At 40.7% G+C, this 19,450-nt stretch overlaps 1 protein-coding gene across 2 annotated transcripts in view; it reads left to right on the plus strand.

Moving 5' to 3' along the window:
• The window catches only part of Ppp2r2a (protein phosphatase 2 regulatory subunit Balpha), a 64,787-nt gene extending 54,360 nt beyond the window's left edge, over positions 1 to 10,427 (plus strand). For both annotated transcript variants that reach the window (XM_028890033.2, XM_028890032.2), the window contains 6 exons: positions 156 to 268; positions 1,025 to 1,202; positions 1,798 to 1,962; positions 2,986 to 3,155; positions 6,363 to 6,454; positions 9,446 to 10,427. In XM_028890033.2, coding sequence (XP_028745866.1) covers positions 1,043 to 1,202; positions 1,798 to 1,962; positions 2,986 to 3,155; positions 6,363 to 6,454; positions 9,446 to 9,725 — 867 coding nt within the window. In that variant the 5' untranslated portion in view covers positions 156 to 268; positions 1,025 to 1,042 and the 3' untranslated portion in view covers positions 9,726 to 10,427. The remainder of the gene's footprint in view (positions 1 to 155; positions 269 to 1,024; positions 1,203 to 1,797; positions 1,963 to 2,985; positions 3,156 to 6,362; positions 6,455 to 9,445) is intronic.
• Positions 10,428 to 19,450: the final 9,023 nt, after the last annotated feature.

Raw genomic sequence — 19,450 nt, forward strand, 5'->3', positions numbered from 1 at the left:
TCAAGGCTACCCACTGAAACCTTGTCAAAAGAGAGGGTGGGGGAGTGAAGATTCTTTATGTGAAATATTATATGGCATAAAAGGATTTTAAAATAGCTTTTCTATCAATTATTTTTTCCTGCCATTTTTTAAGACTTTCTTCATTCTTTCCCCAGATAAAACAATAAAATTATGGAAAATCAGTGAAAGAGACAAAAGACCAGAAGGTTATAACTTGAAAGAGGAAGATGGAAGGTATAGAGATCCTACTACAGTCACTACCTTACGGGTAAGCACTTAATAAAAACGACTCAGTTCTAGCACAGCAGGGCAAAGGAAGGTAGGTCTCTGAATTTGAGGCCAGTCTGCTCTTCATAGTGTGTGTTCCAGGACAGTCAGGGCTAGAAAGACCCCGGCTTCAAAGAAAGAAAACTGCATTGGATTGGATTTTTGTCAGTATTTGTGTAGCCTGGCTACCAAGCAGATGCCATTGGGGCTCTGTTTCCAGCCCCACGGGTGGACAGTTCTTTATGGGATACTGTCTCTTTCTCATTGAAACAGAAAACATCTATGGAGAAGTCTCAACTGCTGCTGGGGACAGAGCTGGGCGGCACATAGACTGTTTCGTACTATTCTATCTCTGTTTTGACTTTCAGAGTTGGAGTCTTAGTCGTTACAGTGTAAGCTTCTTTGGAGCTCAGAAAGTGGAAATGGACAGAATCTTACAGTTTATGCTAAAGATGCTAAGAATAAGAAACTGGGTTTCTTTTTAGCCTTGTTAATTCAAACCATAAACATGTACTAGTTTTATACCAGAACTATGATTTGTAAGCTAGTATTGTTTCTTCCTGAAGAAGAAGGTAGTTGTTCAGATTATTTTTCTTTCTCCCATTTTGGTGCTTAAACAGAACCAACATCAGTGGCTTTAAAACAAACAAACAAACAAATAAACAAAAAAACACCTCATTCTTAATTCTCCTATGTTTTGTATTCTCAGAAGTAGAGTAATGGTCTTGTGAATCTGCATTTTCATTTTTGTTGACAGGTGCCAGTGTTTAGGCCCATGGATCTAATGGTGGAGGCCAGTCCACGGAGAATATTTGCCAATGCTCATACCTACCACATCAACTCAATTTCTATCAATAGTGATTACGAAACCTACTTATCAGCGGATGATTTGCGGATTAATCTCTGGCATCTGGAAATTACAGACAGGAGTTTTAGTATCCATTTGATTTGTTTAATTTGGTGTTTGGTAAAGAAATATTGTGTCCATATTAGATTTATCTTCTCTTTCCATGTATCTGAGTCCTTTGCTTTGTAATGACTTTCTGTCTTTGTGGCACCTCCCCACTAAGTAATTAAAACTGAGAAAAAGTTAGCATAATGAGAAAATAAAAATAAGTATCATATGAGCTAATCCCAAAATAGAATCTATGGAGTTCTAGGGAATTTCTTTTGTGCCTAAGAAAATTGAAATCAAGTGTTTTCCTGTATTTTTAATATATTTAAGATAGTAATTACAAAAATATTCTCATTAACGTTGGAACATGAAACTGGTTTAAAGATTTATTACTGCATGTGTGTACTAGTGCTGTCTTAACAATCCTAGCATTGAGTGGGTTGAGGCTGGATGAACAAGAGTTCCAGGCCAGCATAGGCTATATATATGGTAAGACTCTCAATAAAAAAAGAAGAAGAAACAGACACCGTTTAACATTTCTGGGGTTTGCTCATAAAAGGGGGTAGAGTGTCATTAAGAAGAAATAGTTATTTGCCCTTTTCTGAGTGGAGATTCCTTAATGAAATGCTGTCTAGATATTGTGGATATCAAGCCTGCCAATATGGAAGAGCTCACAGAGGTGATTACAGCAGCAGAATTCCATCCCAACAGCTGTAACACATTCGTGTACAGCAGCAGTAAAGGAACTATTCGGTTATGTGACATGAGGGCATCTGCGCTCTGTGACAGGCATTCTAAATGTAAGTCTGTTTCTGCCCTGTCTTTAAAGTGCTCTACTCAGACTCAACCTGGCCTGTGTGCCTGTGGGTAACTGCCCAACACCATCTGAGTCTTTGCTTACTCCACAGGAAGCACTTGGGGTGGGAGTGTCTGGTGGGGATGGAGGTGTGGTTGAGTCTTCTCTTCCTTTCTTATCCTTCCTTTCTTAACCTTTTGAACTTACTAAAAGCCCCTGTCCCCCCCACAAAAGATTCTCTTATCCTTATAAAATATTGGGGAAACACTGGCATTAAAGTGAGTGAGGCTGGAGAGAAGGCTCATCAGTTTAAGAACATGGCAGCTCAAAACTATGAATGTGTGTGGCTCTAGTTCCAGGGAGTTTGACACCTTTTTCTGGCCTCCTTAGACACTGCACACACATAGTACACTTACATACGTGAGCATATATATACATCATACATCTAAAATAAAAGGATGAAGTTGTAAAATTATTTTCTTGCCTTTGGTTACATTAAAAAATTCAGATACATTCCAGTTAACAAAATCCTTATATGGGGGTGGGGCGGGGCGGATGGAGATTTGGATGGGTGAGACGGAGGAGTTTCCAGAGTACCAATAAGAGAGGCAGATTGTGCACTAATGTAAAAAGTCCCATGTGAATCCTGTGCAAATCAGACCCTATATTATCAGGGCTCTGTACTTCGTAGTCATCATTTTTCTGAAAAGATTTTGTGAAGAAACGTGTTTCCAAGGCTGGCAAAATGTTTTATTTTTTCTGGATCAGTCTGATTTTTTTTTAAATAAGGATTTTTTAAACTTTATTTTATGTGCATTGGTGTGAAGGTGTCAGATCCCCTGGAACTGGGATTACAGACAGCTGTGAGCTGCCATGTAGGCACTGGGAATTGAACCCAGGTCCTCTGGAAGAGCAGTCATTGCTCTAAACTGCTGATCCATCTCCCCAGCCCCAGTCTGTGATTTTTTTCCCCCCTCACTTAAATGGTTATTTTAGGAAATATTAAACTTTTCTTCTTTGTTTTCAGTGTTTGAAGAGCCCGAAGATCCCAGCAACAGGTCATTTTTTTCTGAAATCATCTCCTCTATTTCTGATGTAAAATTCAGCCATAGTGGTCGCTATATGATGACTAGAGACTATTTGTCAGTCAAAATTTGGGACTTGAATATGGAAAACAGGCCTGTGGAGACATACCAGGTATTTGCAGTGTGTTTCTTTTGAAGGGTGTATACTTGTGGACAGTGTATAGAGGTGCTTCCTCCAGGGTGTTGGGAATGATCCATTTCTCTCAGAGAGCCATGAATGTATTTACTGTTGTCTATAAAGTGTATGTTGTCTGTTCAGGATTGCAGGTAAACTTAATTTTGTTAACTCATGGGGTTTAATATTGGCTACTTGGTATGCTGCTTTGTACATGGAAGTGAGAAGTGTGGGCAACACTCTCAGCAGATAGACAGCGTGGAATAGAGTGAACCAGGGCTTAAATTTGACCCGGCAATTGTATGACTCATCTACCTTTTGGCTAATCGTTTCTAGTTTAAAATGGCCCGAGTTCTCAGCTGATGGCTTTAGGAGTTACCTCTTCAGTGCAGAATGTAAGTTCAGTATTCTCTCCATGTCAGATAGCTACTATCCTTGACCCAAGTGAGACTGAGGTTCGCAGTGCAGCACAAGCCAGCCCAGCAGAGCCTGTGGACCCGGGTGTGGAAAGCAGTGTTGTGGAGCAGACTTAGGAAATGCACGGTACTTACAAAATTAGGACAAACACACAGCCCTCAAGAATCTAACTTTTCAGCTGGGTGGTGGCAGTGCACACCTTTAATCCCATCCCTCAGGAGGCAGTGATCTCTGTGAATTCTAACTTTTCAAATTTCAAAATAAATGTTATATTGAAACAAAATCAAAGAGTGAAATAATAGTGTTTTGTTTTCAAAGTGTTGGCAATATCCAGGAGAGCTACATCTTCTAGCTGTCTTCCCTATGCATAACACTGAGACCCTAGCTTCATAGTCTGCTCTTGTTTGGGGAGAGGTCCTGCACCATTGTAAATGCTGGATTTGGTGCCTGCCTTACATGTTACTTGACTTGCTGTTCTGCCTGTAGAATTGGATTATCTATTGAGGAAGATGCCACATTATGGCAGAGCATCTTGCTGTCCTCTGTGAGACTGGGAGGCTATTTCTGATGTCTGCTTTTCTTTCCACCAATCCTGTCCTAATTCTGTATCAGTTGCAATTTCTGAGTGTTAGAAATTTTTACCTAATGTCATAGACATGGCTGGAATCTATTGGTACTTACATCAAGTAAAGTGAACATTTACATTGAGCTTGCTAATGCACACATAAGTCCCAAAACCCTGGAACATGAGGCAGGGGGATTGTTATAGAGTCCCCAAGTTTGAGACCAACCTGGGCAGCATAAGTAAACAGACAAGTAGAAGGTGTGTACTGGTGGCTGTCACTTTTTTAGGTTCTTATCAACAAAAAGGAAATGGCTGACGACTGACACTTCTTTTTTCTCCAATCTCAGCAAACACTGGGTGTAGCTAGAGTTTTTCTCTCTGGGTCCTGCCAAGCCCCGGCAGTCCCATAGCCCAATTATAAAATAAACATACAGATGCTTATATTATGTACAAACTGTATGGCTGCAGCAGGCTTCTTGTTATCTAGTTCTTATATCTTAAATTAACCCATATCTATTAGTCTATAAGTTGCCGCATGGCTTGTGGCTAACCAGTACCTTCTATCTAGCTTTTCATAGTGGCAGATGGCAGTGTCTCCCTGCCTCAGCCTTCCACTTCCCAGCCTCTCCTCTCTGTTTGTCCCGCTTATCCTATATTTCCTGCTGGCTACTGGCCAATCAGCGTTTTATTTATTCACAACATACAGAAACACATCCCATAGGAACTGGGAAATGCCTATAAGCACTGTCTGTGTGGAAATGTCCCATGCTTCTTTTAAAGAGTAGATTTACTTATTTTCTAGTTTATCCAACTTAATTTCCAAAATTACCCCCCTTTTTTTGAAATATTAGTAAATGTAGAATTACAACTCAAGAAGAGATACTTCTTTGTTGGCTTTTTTTATATATTGAATAAATAATAGGAAGCAACACTCAAATATTTTATTATACTTTGTATGTGAGTGTGGTATGTGCATGCGTAGCACACATTTGGGAGAATAACTTTCAGGATTCAGTTCTCTCTAATGTGCTTATCTTGGGAATGAAACTCAGGCTTGGTGGCAAGTATATTTACCCACCAAGCCATTTCATAGCCCATTATTGAATTTTCAAATGATGTGGGTAAATGAGTGAGGAGATGGGGACAGACAGCTGAGAGAAATCAGTTTGTCACTAAGCCAAAGCCTTGCCATACTGTATATTTAATTTAAAATAATAGACCAAAGTTAAATTTGTGCTCAGAAAATGGTACTTAAAGGAAAGGAAGCAACATTCTTTTTTTGTTTGTTTTTTTGAGACAGGTTTTCTCTGTGTAGTTTTGGAGCCTGTCCTGGAACTTGGCTCTGTAGACCAGGCTGGCCTCGAATTCACAAGAGATCCACCTGCTTCTGCTTCCTGAGTGCTGGGATTAAAGGCATGCGCTACCACCGCCCGGCTGCAACATTCTTATCAGCAGTAATGGACTGAGTGTGAAGTGAAATTTAAATTCTGTTGCAACATTCTTTTGTTAGTCTGTTATCTGCCATCTTCAATTACCTTCTGGCTTACATGTCTCAGTTCCTGTTTTATTTATGTGAAGAGATACCATGAGCAGGGCAATTTATAAAAGAAAACATGTAAGATGGGTGGTGGTGGTACAGGCCTTTAACTTGGGAGGCAGAGGCAGATGGATCTCTGAGTTTGAGGGCAGCCAGTGCTACACAGAGAAACCCTGTCTCTGGGAGGAAAGGTGGGGAGCATTTAAAGGGAGGCTTTCTTAAGAGTTTCATCATGGTGGGGAATGTGGGCGGCAGGCAGGCAGACATAGTGGTGGAAGAGTAGCCGAGAGCTTACATATGATTCACAGGCAGGAGGCAGAGGTAGACGGGGCTGCCTTGGGCTTTTTAAACCTCAAAGCCCACCCTAGTGACCACCTCTTCCAAAATGCACACTACCCAATCTTTCCTAAATTGACCACCAACTGTGGACCAAACATTGAGCTATATGAATCTATGGAGGGGTGTGCATTCTTATTTGAATAATCAGATGTTTTAGTTAGGCTTGTCACGGTACATCGAAATGCCCAGAAAGGTGGTTTTCCTCAGTTGTACCTAAAGGACTAGGAGAAGTAAGATTAGAGGGTGTGTGATTCTGGATATACACTCTTTAAATGGATTTTTGGTTATTTTCCTGATTTGAGAAGAAAATAAGCTGAAATAAACTGAGTATGTGTTTTCTCCTCAGGTACATGAATACCTCAGAAGTAAACTTTGTTCGCTGTATGAAAATGACTGCATATTTGACAAATTTGAATGTTGTTGGAATGGGTCTGACAGGTAAGGAAAGAAACTTGCTATTTCATCCCTCTTGTCACACTAGGTAAAAATATGACTGATTTTTTTTTTTTTTTTCTTGACCAAAGTTAGGCGTCATTCATTTTTCTTCCAGGTACTTGTGAAATAAACCTAGTCATCACAGAGCTGTAGTGACAAAACCAAAGCACTGACTTTGGAAGTAAAAGCAAAGCCTAAGAGATCTATAACAATAAGTTATAGGTATTTAAATTACCATTTTAAAATCTTGCCCCCTCTTTTTATGAGTCACATTAATAACATGGCTAGCCAAATACAGTATGTTTGCAGTTCACCTCCTTGGGCAGCTGCAGCAGGAGGAGTGTTTGAGCTCAGGAGTCTGATGACAGCCTGAGTCGCACAGACCAGGTTTCCAGAAACATTGAAGACACCAGTCACACCTGATGTGCCAGCAGTTAGTTCACGTGGCGGGTTTGTCTGACTGTCTCTGCTGTTTGGAGAACTGTTTCCGGAGCGGGGACTGACGCAGTGCTGTACTGGAGTGCCTGTTAGCACTCCACTCATGCAGGCTGCAGGTCAGAGCACTGGCTGCTCTTCCAGAGGACCTGGGCTCAATTCCCAGCACCCACATGGCAGCTCACAACTGTCTGTAACTCACATTCCAGGGCATCTTCACATGCACGTCAAATAAAATAAACCAATCACTTCGCAGAAGCAATCATTTGTATGTTATTGTAAACACTTACTGCTTACTGTATTCTGATTAAAGCAAAGCATAGTTTTGAAGTTACTTCAGGCTATATCTAAAGCAGTTACAGGTACTTTAGGTAGTAGTCGAATTTAAAAAGCTTGATATGATTCAGATTGCTTGGTGTTAGCCATTACAGAGAGCCCTGGAACTTGGGATGCTTGTCTTTTAATCTGGCTTTTAAGTTATAATTACCTGAGTTTCACATGAGGCCCAATAAGGGGCTGATTACCTACTCAGATAGCTATAGTGGTAAGCGCCTATGATGTCATTACTAAATGTGAGGCAGGGAGGACAGATGTGAAGAGAACATAATGGTGTATAGGTGTGGCATCTGTACAGCCAGTTCCCCATGGCTGGGAGCTGTGTGGTTAGCAGGTCTCAGTTCCCTTCCATCATCAAGGAAGTGATTTTCAAATTCAGAATACTTTCTGAGGGCAGGCAGGGTGAGGGACACAGCAAAAAGGCTTCCAAGCCCAACAACCTGAGTTGGATTCCTCGAACCCACAGTAGAAGGAAGAACCAAGCCCTGAAGGTTGTCTTCTGACCTCCACTTGTCTCTCTCTCACACACAATCACGAGAAAGATTTCTGGAATAATTCCTTTTAAATTATATGTTGAAAAATTATTTTTCAAACTTTTGATTGTTTATCTTAATTTTATGTGTATAAATGTTTGCCTGCATATATGTGTAGCATGTTTGTGCCTGGTGCCTGTAGAGGCCAAAAAAAGAGGAGTGGATCTTCTGGAACTGGAGTAACAGATGGTCATGAGCCACCGTGGGTTGCTGGGAACAGAAACCTGGGTCTTTGTAAAAACAGAAAGTGTTGTTAACCACTAAACCCTCTCAGCCCCCACACCACTTCCTAAAGGACAGAGACCCCATCTGCCCAGCTCCGGCTTCAAAGCCGGCTTTGGTCTGTGCTGTCCAGAACTCAGTGAGCCACCAGGTGGTCTCAGTCCCTTCATGGCAGGAAGAACCCTGCTCATGTCCTAAAGTGACATGGTGTCATGATTTGTTTATTCTAAAAGAGTTCTTCAGTTCTTTCTTGTCTTTCATAACCTGAGAATTTTCTGTTACAAAATAAGTTGTTTTATAGATGGTTTCTCAGTGTGAGCATTGCATTTCCTCATTGCATATAGGTTCTATACAAACTTTACAAAGCTGGATGGGGGGGCACCACCAGCTTAATTTATGACATCGTTTTTTAAAGAAACAGAGTTTTGTTGTCAGATATGCACCGCCCTGAATTGGATTGATATTTAGTCAGTTGTTCTTTGAGGGACTGACATTCTGAATGCTCCGAATCCTTTGTGACACACCATATATTAGCTGACCAGTCCCTAGTTTATCTTATGCACAGCCATTATAGAGACTCTGTGACTCAAGTAGAAAGGTTTCAGATGTCAAAATTGGCTTTCGAAGATATTTAGTGAAAGTTGAGCAAGTGACTAGTTAAGGTGTGTTTGGAAAATAGGTCTCCTGGCACACAACTCGAAACCACAGCATTTAGGACAAAAGGTCATCCTATACTACATAGTGACTTTTGAGACCTTCATGGGCTGCATGAGAATCAAAAAAAAAAATTGTTTTGTGTTACAGGTACAATAATTTTTTTTTGTTAATGAAGATACTGTGTTATTTCCTTGAGTAAGGTCTATTGTAAGCTAATGTCATAATTGTCATATTGTAAGATAATGTCATAAAACATTATCTGAACTAGGGCTGGTAAATACATGCCTATAATCCCTGTACTAGGAATATTGACACAGGGGGGTTATGATTCTGAGGCCAATCTGGGCTGTATAATGAGACTTAATCTCCAAAAAAAAAAAAAAAAAGATTATCTGGGCAAGTAAAATAAGTCATAATTTACATCATGAAACATAGCAACAACCTTTTTTTTTTCCTCCCCATTTTAGAGGAGGTTAGAATGAACTCCATAGGTTGCTACTTCTAGAAGCTCCCTAGTTTGGTTGGTTACATGGCCTACAGTTGCAAAAATTACTCAAATGAAGGTAATTCATACCAAGAAGAGAAATGTACTTGGGTGCTATCAGCTTTGTTCAGTTTTGTAAATTTGGGGTTTTTTTTTGGGGGGGGGGCGGGATTCGAGTGTTTGGTTCGGTATCAATAGCCTCTATGTCTTAATTCACATAAGCTTAAAAAAGTTACTTCCTGCAGAGTGCTAGGCCAGGTTGGTCACTGACTTGTTACAGTAAACAGTCTCTGGTTAACAGTTTGATTGGGTGTTCTACCTTTACAGTGTTGTCATGACTGGATCCTACAATAATTTCTTCAGAATGTTCGACAGGAACACAAAGCGGGATATAACTCTAGAAGCATCACGGGAAAACAATAAGCCCCGCACGGTTTTGAAGCCACGTAAAGTCTGTGCAAGCGGCAAGCGAAAGAAAGATGAAATAAGTGTTGACAGCCTAGACTTCAACAAGAAAATCCTTCATACAGCCTGGCACCCCAAGGAGAACATCATTGCTGTAGCGACTACAAACAATCTGTACATATTTCAAGACAAAGTGAATTAGGCTGGCAATCCTAGCAGAGGAGCCACTTCCTGCTTAGTGAGATAGTTGAATCTAGCATTCATACCTATAAGAGAGCGGTCCATTGTGGCACCCCTTTCCAGTGTTTGACAGTGTGCCATTCGACAACACATTTGATAGCCACATGGAGAAAGCTGTGTGGATGCATCCCGGGCTGTTCTCCATGTCTGCTAGCCATTAGGGAAGGGCAGGGCACTTTTAATTTAATGACTTCTTGCACCATCTTGCCTGATGGACTGGACTGGACTGTGTCAGCATTGATGTACTCCACTTTTTATGCCTTCCATTGTGATGACGTCAAACACAGTGAACGCCTTCAGTCATGCTATGGGATTTGTGTATCCTCATTACTGTATCATTTGTGGGTACACCCCTCCTCTCTTTTTTAAATTAAATACAGCTCATTCTTACTGTGGCTTGTAGCATTCCTCCTCTCTGACCTCCTGGACTCTTCCCCTCCATCTCTTACCCTTGCCCTTTCCACCTGGTCTCGGTGGTGGCATATTAAAAAATGGAAGAACGAAAGCACACAAAATGAGTCAGTTTGGGGTCAGTGGTAATGGGGGTATATGTTGCGAACAAATGTTTTAATAACAGTTGGCTGTAATCACTCCTTGCCATGTCTGGCACTGAAAATAAGGAAAAAAAACCTACTACTGAATAAAAGTGACAAAGAATGGAGAATCTGGTTTTCTTTTTCTTTTTCATCTACCTCTTTAAACCAATATTTTGTGTCATATTCTTGGGTGCAATGAAATGAAATGGGTTCAATTGTCTCCTTGGTATTTTTATGAACTATTTTTAACAAGTGTTCTTTTCCATGGAGCCTCAGAGAGGTGTGGTTCTGTGCGCCCATGCGTTAAACATATGTTATTGTTAAGGGTTCACGGTCTAGAGATGCTAGAGGGCTCTGTGTTTTGTGTCTGTACTTAATTCATCTGTTAATGAATTTGCTGTAAATGAGAACCACGGTTGTAGAGCTTCACTCTGGAGTCTTCTTCCAGTGCTTAATTTCATTTTTGCCTTAGGAAATACCAAGTAGACGAGCTGACTTCTTGTTGTTCGAGCACAGCAGAGTGGAATTCCATCTGGAAGTAACTTGGTAGATGAAACCCCAGCTGCACTAAAGAGCTGTCTTGTTCTGATTGCTCTGGAATCAGGATGCATTGTACTTTGCCATAGATACATCTTTTCTTTTGGCTTTCCAAAGGTACATTCTGGACAAGCTTTTAAAGGTACAGTGCTGCACGGACTGCAACAGCTGCATAAGCACCAGATGTGTGTTGACCCACATTGTCCCAGTGCTGAGGCCCTAGCCAAAGATGGAGAGTGCCCCAGTTAGCGTGGGACTGACCTTGGTCAGTCCTGCAGGAAGCTTTATGGAGAGAGAACGGACTTTATTTTTAAAAGATGAATGAGCAGGCATTTATATGAGAATGGTAGTATATTTTGGTTGAACAGGAATATAACAATGTTGAATTTAGAGGACTCTGCGTGCTTATATATTTCCACTGCCTATTGTTCTTCAGCAATGAAAAATGATTAAACAACACCACCACAATTCCCTCTACACTTACACAAATATGTCTTGTACGTTAACATTTTTAGCACACAGGGGAAATTTTATGTAATAAAGTTACTGTATCTTTTGGACTTGAATTTGTATTTAAACAATGATGATATGTCTGATTCTTAATGGCACTTTTACTAATTTATTTGGGGATCTTGGGTGCATTCCTAGTCTGTTATTCCTTTGGCTTGCATAGTTGTCCATCCAGAAGGATCAGCTATTTTTGATTGGGTAACTTTCCAGACGGTGGATTCTTTACAGTTTGGCTTTGAAGCCACCAAGCAGATCTTATAAATCATTTTTTTTTTAATTCAAATGGTAGTTTTAATGATTCACATTCATAACTATAAGGGTTAGTTTTATATAGTCAAAGGAAACCTACCTGCCAAGCTTAAGATGCTTCTATCAGGATTTCTGTCATAAGCTATTGTAACATCTTAAGTGGTTTTTACATTTCTTTGGTGTAGCAAACTATAAGCCCAGCCACTCATTTTATATCGTCAACTTTTATTAATAAAAATTATAGAATAAACTTAGTCTTGTCAACTTGATTGTATTTTCCTAATCTCTTAAAATCAGTACATACATTTTATCCTTTTTCAATGTTTTTGATGCTAGGATGGGAGAGCTCTCATTCTGTTAAATGTCAGTCTTCACTTGGTGGCTGGGCAGTAAGAAGATAACAATTTATAAAGCGATAGTACGTTTATATAACAACTAATTTCCAGGTATTAAGTGGTATAACCCTCAGAATTGAAGTATCCATGAACTTTTTTTTCCTGTTAAAGGTTTTTTAACCACTAGATCTTTCTTATACATGAGACTTAGTCATGGCTAGAGGTTTTTTTGTTTTTAATTAGATGTAGGTATGGTGTGTGAGTGTCAATTTGGCACAGCATACATGTGGAGGTCAGAGAACAGCTTGCAGGAATTGCCTCTCTTCCACTATGGATTCGTGGGATCAAACTGCAGGTCATCAGGCTTGAACAGACCATCCCACAAAGACTAGAGAAATGCAAACAGTCGAATGTAACTTTTATGATATTAATGTGTATTTTTAGACAATTGTGTGCATGTAGAGCTAAGTACTAGCAAAAGCATTTTAGTGAAATTTAAACCATTTGTTATTTAGAAATAACCACCTTTTCTACCTGACATGATTTCAAGTTATATGCACTATCTCCCCAGCCCTAGAAAGGAAATGTCCTACTGGGCATGTCAGGATAGCTCAGTGGGTAAAGGCATTCAGAACCAAACCTGATTTGAGCTCAACCTCATCTGAGAACCTACATAACAGAAGTGACTCAGTTGTCCTGTGACCTTCACAGCTGCTTGTTCATTCTTTGACCCACATTAACTGTAAAAAACACATATTTGGGGGTGTGGTGTGGTGCACCACACTTTCAGTTCCACTAGATGAGAGGCAGGCTAATCTCTTGAGTTCAAGGCCAGCCTAGTCTACATAGGTTCCAGAACTACATGTGGAGACCCTGGTTTTGTTTTGCTTTTTAATGAAGAATCTTCTTAGTTTTCTTCACTATTTGAGAACTTATTTGAGGTGTCAAGATGGTGAGTTGAAGCCAGGTAACAGTTTCTTACATCACATTCTTATTTTTTAAATTACACTCATGATATTCATTAATTACACTCATGATATTAATCACATTTGTGGTATTCATAGATTACATTTGCAGTATTCATCTTATATATTTATATATTATATTTATAATATATATATTATATATATAATTATTTTTTTTTTAATTTTAAATTCCGAATGTCATTTCTTGAAGTGGGGAGGAGGTCTTAAATACAGGCTTACAGCACAATGGGAGGACCCTGAGGGCAGAAGTTCGCTACTGATGTTTGACAATCTTGCATCTAAGCTGTTAACGCCCATTATTCAGGATACACAGACAAGGAACTTCCCTTAAGCATTCAGGAGGGTGGAACCTGGCAGGGAATTAGCATAGGGAGGATATCAAGGTCAAGGTCCGCAAGCAAAGCAACAGTTACCCAATCTGGGGGCCAGGGCCCTACAGGTCCCCCTTTTATTAAAAAATGAGCTTCTGACTTGGGTTGCGTGGGACGTCAGCAGGTCACCTTACCGGTCATGGAGACACCTGCCCAGGCCACACAGGTGCTCTGTCTTAGGTTGGTGAGTGCCCCCCAGGCATTACCCGTCTGAATACTCATCATACAGGCTCAATTGCTTACATTTCACTCTTAATCAACTCTTGGCAACTGCCTACTTCATTTGTATCTGTGTATGTGATTAGAAATGTTGCATCGAGCTGTTAGGTAAAGTGTCTAGTGACTCCATAGAGCCTGTCAGTGTTCTCACATGCTTAAGATACTGGGTAATTTGAGTTGCAGTGTTTCTTATGGTGGTATTAGGCTGTGTGAGCCACTAACCCAGTGTTTGAATTAGACACTTTACAGACTTGAAGTTAACATAAAATGTCCCTCCATAAACCTTGCTTCTCACATAGAAAACCACAAAGAATTATCCAAGCAGGAAGTTAATTAAACAGCTATAAAGACTTAAATGGGAACCGGGCAGTGGTGGCACACGCTTTAATCCCAGCACTTGGGAGGCACAGCCAGGCGGATCTCTGAGTTTGAGGCCAGCCTGGTCTACAGAGTGAGTTCGAGGAAAGGCACAAAGCTACACAGAGAAACCCTGTCTCGAAAAAACCAAAACCAAAAAAAAAAAAAAAAGACTTAAATGGGGCCAGCAGCAGGTTATTTGGGTAATTTCCCACTAGGGGGCAGTAGTTAAATCTTGACCAGTCTTTGTGGTATTTTTTCTTAAACTACATAAACAGGAGAGTTAGGTTTCTGATCTGGGAGAGCCCCCTTAAAACGCAAATCAGGCCACACACTGGTGGCACATGCCTTTAATCCCAGAGGCCGGCGGATTTCTGTGTGTTCAAGGCCCACCTGGGCTACAGAGTGAGTTCCAGGAAAGGCGCAAAGCTACACAGAGAAACCTTGTCTGGAGAAACCAAAAGGACAAAACAAAACAAAACAAAAAAACCCAAATCAGATCAAATGAAGGGCAATTTTAAAACATGCTTGTGTCCAGGTTAGTCCCCTATTCAATGCCATCCTGCAGTGAGTGAAGACCAGTGATACTCGTGAGAGACAACCTAAAACCACCCCGTGTTTGGAATGTATCAGCCTCACTGGGAAAGAGCTTACTTTGTCTCTTGCAAAGGCAGATCCTATGTACCCTGTTCCAAGGCCAGAACCTTCATGCACCTTTGTGCTGAGTTAATGGCAATGTGTGTAAATTTGACTCTTTGGACAATTAAAAAACACTTAAGCAGAGAGGGCCTTCACTCATGTTCTTTGGCTTTTTTTTTTTTTTTTTTTTTTTTAATAGGGACTGGAATCATCCAGTATAATCGTAATGTCTTCCTATTTCTCCACCTGACCTCTTGAGCAGATTTGCATATTGAGGGTTTTGTTTTGAGACAGGGTGGTCTTGAGCTCATGATCTTGCTGCTTTGTCTTCTAAGTGCTGGGATTACAGGTGTGTGCCATCACGCCTGACTTTCAAGTATTTTCTATAAACAGAATTTTCTTGTCTGCATAGCCTCACTTGTATGCATTGCTCTATGGCCAGTTCCTTTTGATTGGTTTCTGTTTTTATTTTGCAGGTAGAAAATATTGGAATAATAAGCATGCCAGTTTCAGTGTTTAAACTATTAGGATACTGTACTAGAGACAGAATTAGTACCTTATAGGAAACAGCCATTTAAGATCTGGGACATGTTGGCAAAAATAATTTCCAAAATATCAAAGACTTGGATCATAATTATTATATCACTGTGTTTTCATATCCATTAACTGCACAAACACCTGTGTTTTCATTTTTATCAATTTGAAAAAATAAAATGGTGACCTAAATTGGGTGTAGTGGTGCACACCTGTAATCACAGCAGCCTTGGAAAGAGGAAGGATGATCAGGAGTTCAAAGTCATCCTCATCTTATATAGGTTCCAGGCCAGGCTGGACTACAGGAGACACTATCAGAAAAGGGGTGGGGTGAGGGCTGGAGTGATGGCTCAGCTGTTAAGAGTATTTGTTGCTCTTCCAGAGGACTTGGTTCAGCTTCTGGCACCTACATAGTGTATCATAACCATCTGTGATCCCAGTTCCAGAGGAATCCAATGCCCTCTTCTTGCCTTGGAGGGAGCAAAGCATACACATGCTATATATACATACATATAAGCAAAACACTTGTTCACAAAATCTTTCAAAAGAAAGAAAGAAAACAATGTAACTCTCTTTGTGTATTCCCAGTGTCTGCAGTCTAGACGTAAGACCTTTATAGGGTGTGCTTCGTAAAGTACATTCTCTCAGTATGAGGCTTGTTTTTTTTTTTTTTTAAAGAATTTATTTTTACTTTATGTGTTGGTGTTTTGTCCACATGTATGTCTGTGTGACAGCGTCAGATCCCCTGGAACTGGAGTTACAGACAGTTGTGAGCTGCCATGTGGGTGCTGGGAATTGAACCCGGGTCCTCTGGAAGAACAGCCAGTGCTCTTAACCACTGGGCCATCTCTCCACCCAAGTCTTGTTTGTTTTTATTCCTAATGGGGTCTTTTGAAGAGTGGGCCTTGCCTTTAATCCCAGCACTTGGGAGGCAGAGGCAGGCGGATCTCTGTGAGTTCGAAGCCAGCCTGGTCTACAAAGTGAGTTCCATGACAGCCAGGACTGTTACACAGAAAAACCCTACCTCGAAAAACCAAAACCAAAAAAAAAAAAAAAAAAGTAGGCCTTTATTCTAATTTATTACATTTATTTATTTGAGGGAAGCACATGCCTGTGGAGGTCAGAAAACAAGGTGAGGGTGGCTGTTCTGAAATATATGTTAAGTAAGTCTCAGATGCATACAAATTTTAAACAAAATGAAATTTGTCCACAACGAGAAAACCCAAAGGAATGTTTTTATACCGGAATAATTCTTTTATAAATATAACACTATCTAGAAAAGAGACCTTGGAGTTGATTTTTATTGCACTTTGTTTGTGTATGTGAACATCACAGTGGACATGTGGACATGTGGAGGACTAAGGATGCTGTGGGAGTGGGTTCTCTCCATTTACTATGTGGACCCTGGGGATTGCACTCGGGTAATAAGTCTAGGTAGCAAGCATCTTTACCCTCCGAGCAGGGTTTGGTTTTGTTTTTAAATGCATGTAAGTGTTTGCAAGTATGTCTGTGCACCATGTGTGTGTCTCATGCCCGCAGAAGCCAGAAGCCAGCATTGAATCCCCTCTGAGCCATCCTGTGGGTGTTTTAAAACAAATTGAGTCCTCTGCTAGGGCATCTGTTGTGCTTAACTCCTGAGCCATCCCTCCAGGCCCTGAAAGTAGTTCTTAAATTTCATGGTTTATATGCATTTTTTTCTTATGGACTGTGTTTTTTGCTGTCTTTTAATTTAAAAATTTGCCGAATTCAAAGCGGTAAAGACCAATTTTTAGTACTTTTTAGGTTTATATTTAGGTCTAGGACTCATTTGAGTTTTTTTTTTTTTTTTTTTTTGAGGTGTTGTATAAAACAAAAAGTTTGAGGAAAGTTGTAGAGAATAATTTTCTTCACAATGTTCTTGAAATTCAATTGACTATCTGCCTGTGAGTCTATTTCTGAACTAATATATATTCTGAACTAATGTATATTCCATTAATATACAGGTCTTTGTTTTCCCCAGCATTATATTGCCTTGATTACTATAGTAAATAAATCTGGAAATAAAGTAGTATATGTGAATAATTTTTTTAAAGTTGTTTTGCTAGTTTAGGCTCCCTTTTTTTTCTTTGCAGAGTTGGGGGTTATTCATAGATTTTTTTTTTTTCTCATGGAGGCTGGAGAGATGGTTCAGGAGTTAAGCACACTGGTTGCTCTTGTAGAGGATCCACATTCAGTTCTCAGCACCTAGGAGGGATGGCTTGCAACTGCCTGTAATTCCAGATCCAAAGGTGCCTGATGCCTTCTGGCTTCCATGGGTACTGCCCTCACATGCACAAACCCATACTCAGACATGTATATATATTCATAATTTTTAAAAATAGTTTTCAGTAGATTTAGACACCAAAGAGAGGCACTCAGAAAAGTATATATCCAACTGTGTAAGTTTCTTTATATACCTTTATATAGTTTTTGAAAACGTATATTAGCATTATTTTGAGTTCTTTTCCACAATGCTGAGGAACAAACCTGGGGTTGTATGTTTGCCTTCATGCAAACATTTGTGTTTGCTTGTTTTGAGACAGGGTGTCACTATGTAGCTCTGGCTTTCCTGGAACTCACTATATTGATCAGGATGGCTTCAAACTCACAGACATCTACCTGCCTCTGCCTCCTGAGTTAGGGGTTTAAAGGCATGTGCCACCACACCTGGTGATATTTTGCTTTCTTATATAGATTGAATTGTAATGGAGTTATCTCAAATAGCGAAGAACTGAGTGGTTAGGGTAAGCCAGAGTGTCATATTCAGTCTTTTGTATCTAAGAGAGAGAAAAAGCTCACACATAGGAGGCTGAGGGAAAGTCGCCCAGGCTGGAGATCAGACTGGACTTGGTAGTGCGTTCCAGACCAGCGTGGGTTACAAAGTGAGACTGTCTCAAAAAGGCCAGTAAATGAAATACATCAGTAGATATATATCATTGGGTTGGTACAAAGTTGGAAAGAATCAAAGACAGTTTACAACATGAAAGTTAATTTTAGGAGAATTAAGGGAGCATCTAATGTGAAACTAAGCCTGAGAATTAGAGTTTTACAATAAATTAATAATCTTTAAAAAGTTTATTATTAGTGGGCAGGAGAGATGGTTGAGCAGTTTAGAGCATGTGACTGCTCTTGCCAAGGACCTGAATTCGATTTTCAGCACCCATTTCGGGTGGCTCACAACTTCCAAAAAGGAGCACTAGAGCGATCTGATACCTCTGGCCTGTAAAGGCACCTTGGCCCTAACACACACAGACACAGACACACAGAAACACACACACAGACACCACACGCGTTTAATTAAAAATAAATCTTAAATTTTGTGTGTGTGTGTGTGTGTGTGTGAGAGAGAGAGAGAGAGAGAGAGAGAGAGAGAGAGAGAGAGAGAGAGAGAGATCTATCTATCTATAGGGGGAAGGTGCATGCCACAGTGCATATGTGGAGGTCAGAGGACAACTTTGTGGTGTTAACTTTCCATCTAGCCTGAGTTCTGGGAACGAACTCAGTCACGAGGTCTGCACAGCAAGCACTTTTACCAGCTGAGCCATCTCACTGGCTGGTCCTAGAATAATGGCTCGGTGTGTGGACACTCCCAGACCATATGAAAAAAAAAAAAAAAAGGACAAGTACACGAACATCTTCAGCTTCTGCAGACTGAAACAAAAGACAAGTACCGTATCGAGAGACTTTCCCTATACAAAATCAGGTCAAGGAAACTTGGCAAAGATACGATGTAGGAGTATTTAGGAACATTAAGTAACAGAGTCAGAAGCACACAAGAGGTAGGTCATTTCAAGAGATAGATAAGTGTCAAGGTTTGGGTAAATCGTTTTTTGTTTTGTTTTGAAATTTGTCTTTGAAGGCAAAGGCTTGCTCTATAGCCTAGGATTCAGGGAACTCATCCTCCTGCGGGAGAGCTGGGATGACAGGTGTGCGCCACGCCCAGCCATTACTGATTCTTCTTCACTGGGATTGCATGTCACCTTTGCAATCAAAATTTCAGAAATTCCGACATGGTGATTAGCTCCAAGGTACCTCACACGGTGTCCTCACACGGATGGATGTTTCACCAAGGGGAGGAACTGGGGTTTTCTGCTTCTTTAAAGCCAGGGTTGAGTTCTTACGTGTACGATGCAGGCGTGGGAGGGGCTCCGTTCACGCCCCGCGCTTCCGGGCTGCACTCTGGCTAGTGCGATTGACTCTCTGGAATTCGTTCCTGGCTCCCGAGTCAGAGCGCTGCTCTGACACCCGCACGTCCGGACCAGCCCTCGAATGCCACGCCCCAGCTCAGCCTGGGCACGCCCCCTCTGCGCTCAGACCCCACCCCCTGCCGCCTGTGTTGTCATCACGTGGTTCGGGAGGGGCCTGATGTCACGCGGGGAGGGACTGCGCAGGCGCA

This window comes from Peromyscus leucopus, chromosome 9 (assembly GCF_004664715.2).
Source record: "Peromyscus leucopus breed LL Stock chromosome 9, UCI_PerLeu_2.1, whole genome shotgun sequence".
NCBI classification, from domain to species: Eukaryota; Metazoa; Chordata; class Mammalia; order Rodentia; family Cricetidae; genus Peromyscus; species Peromyscus leucopus.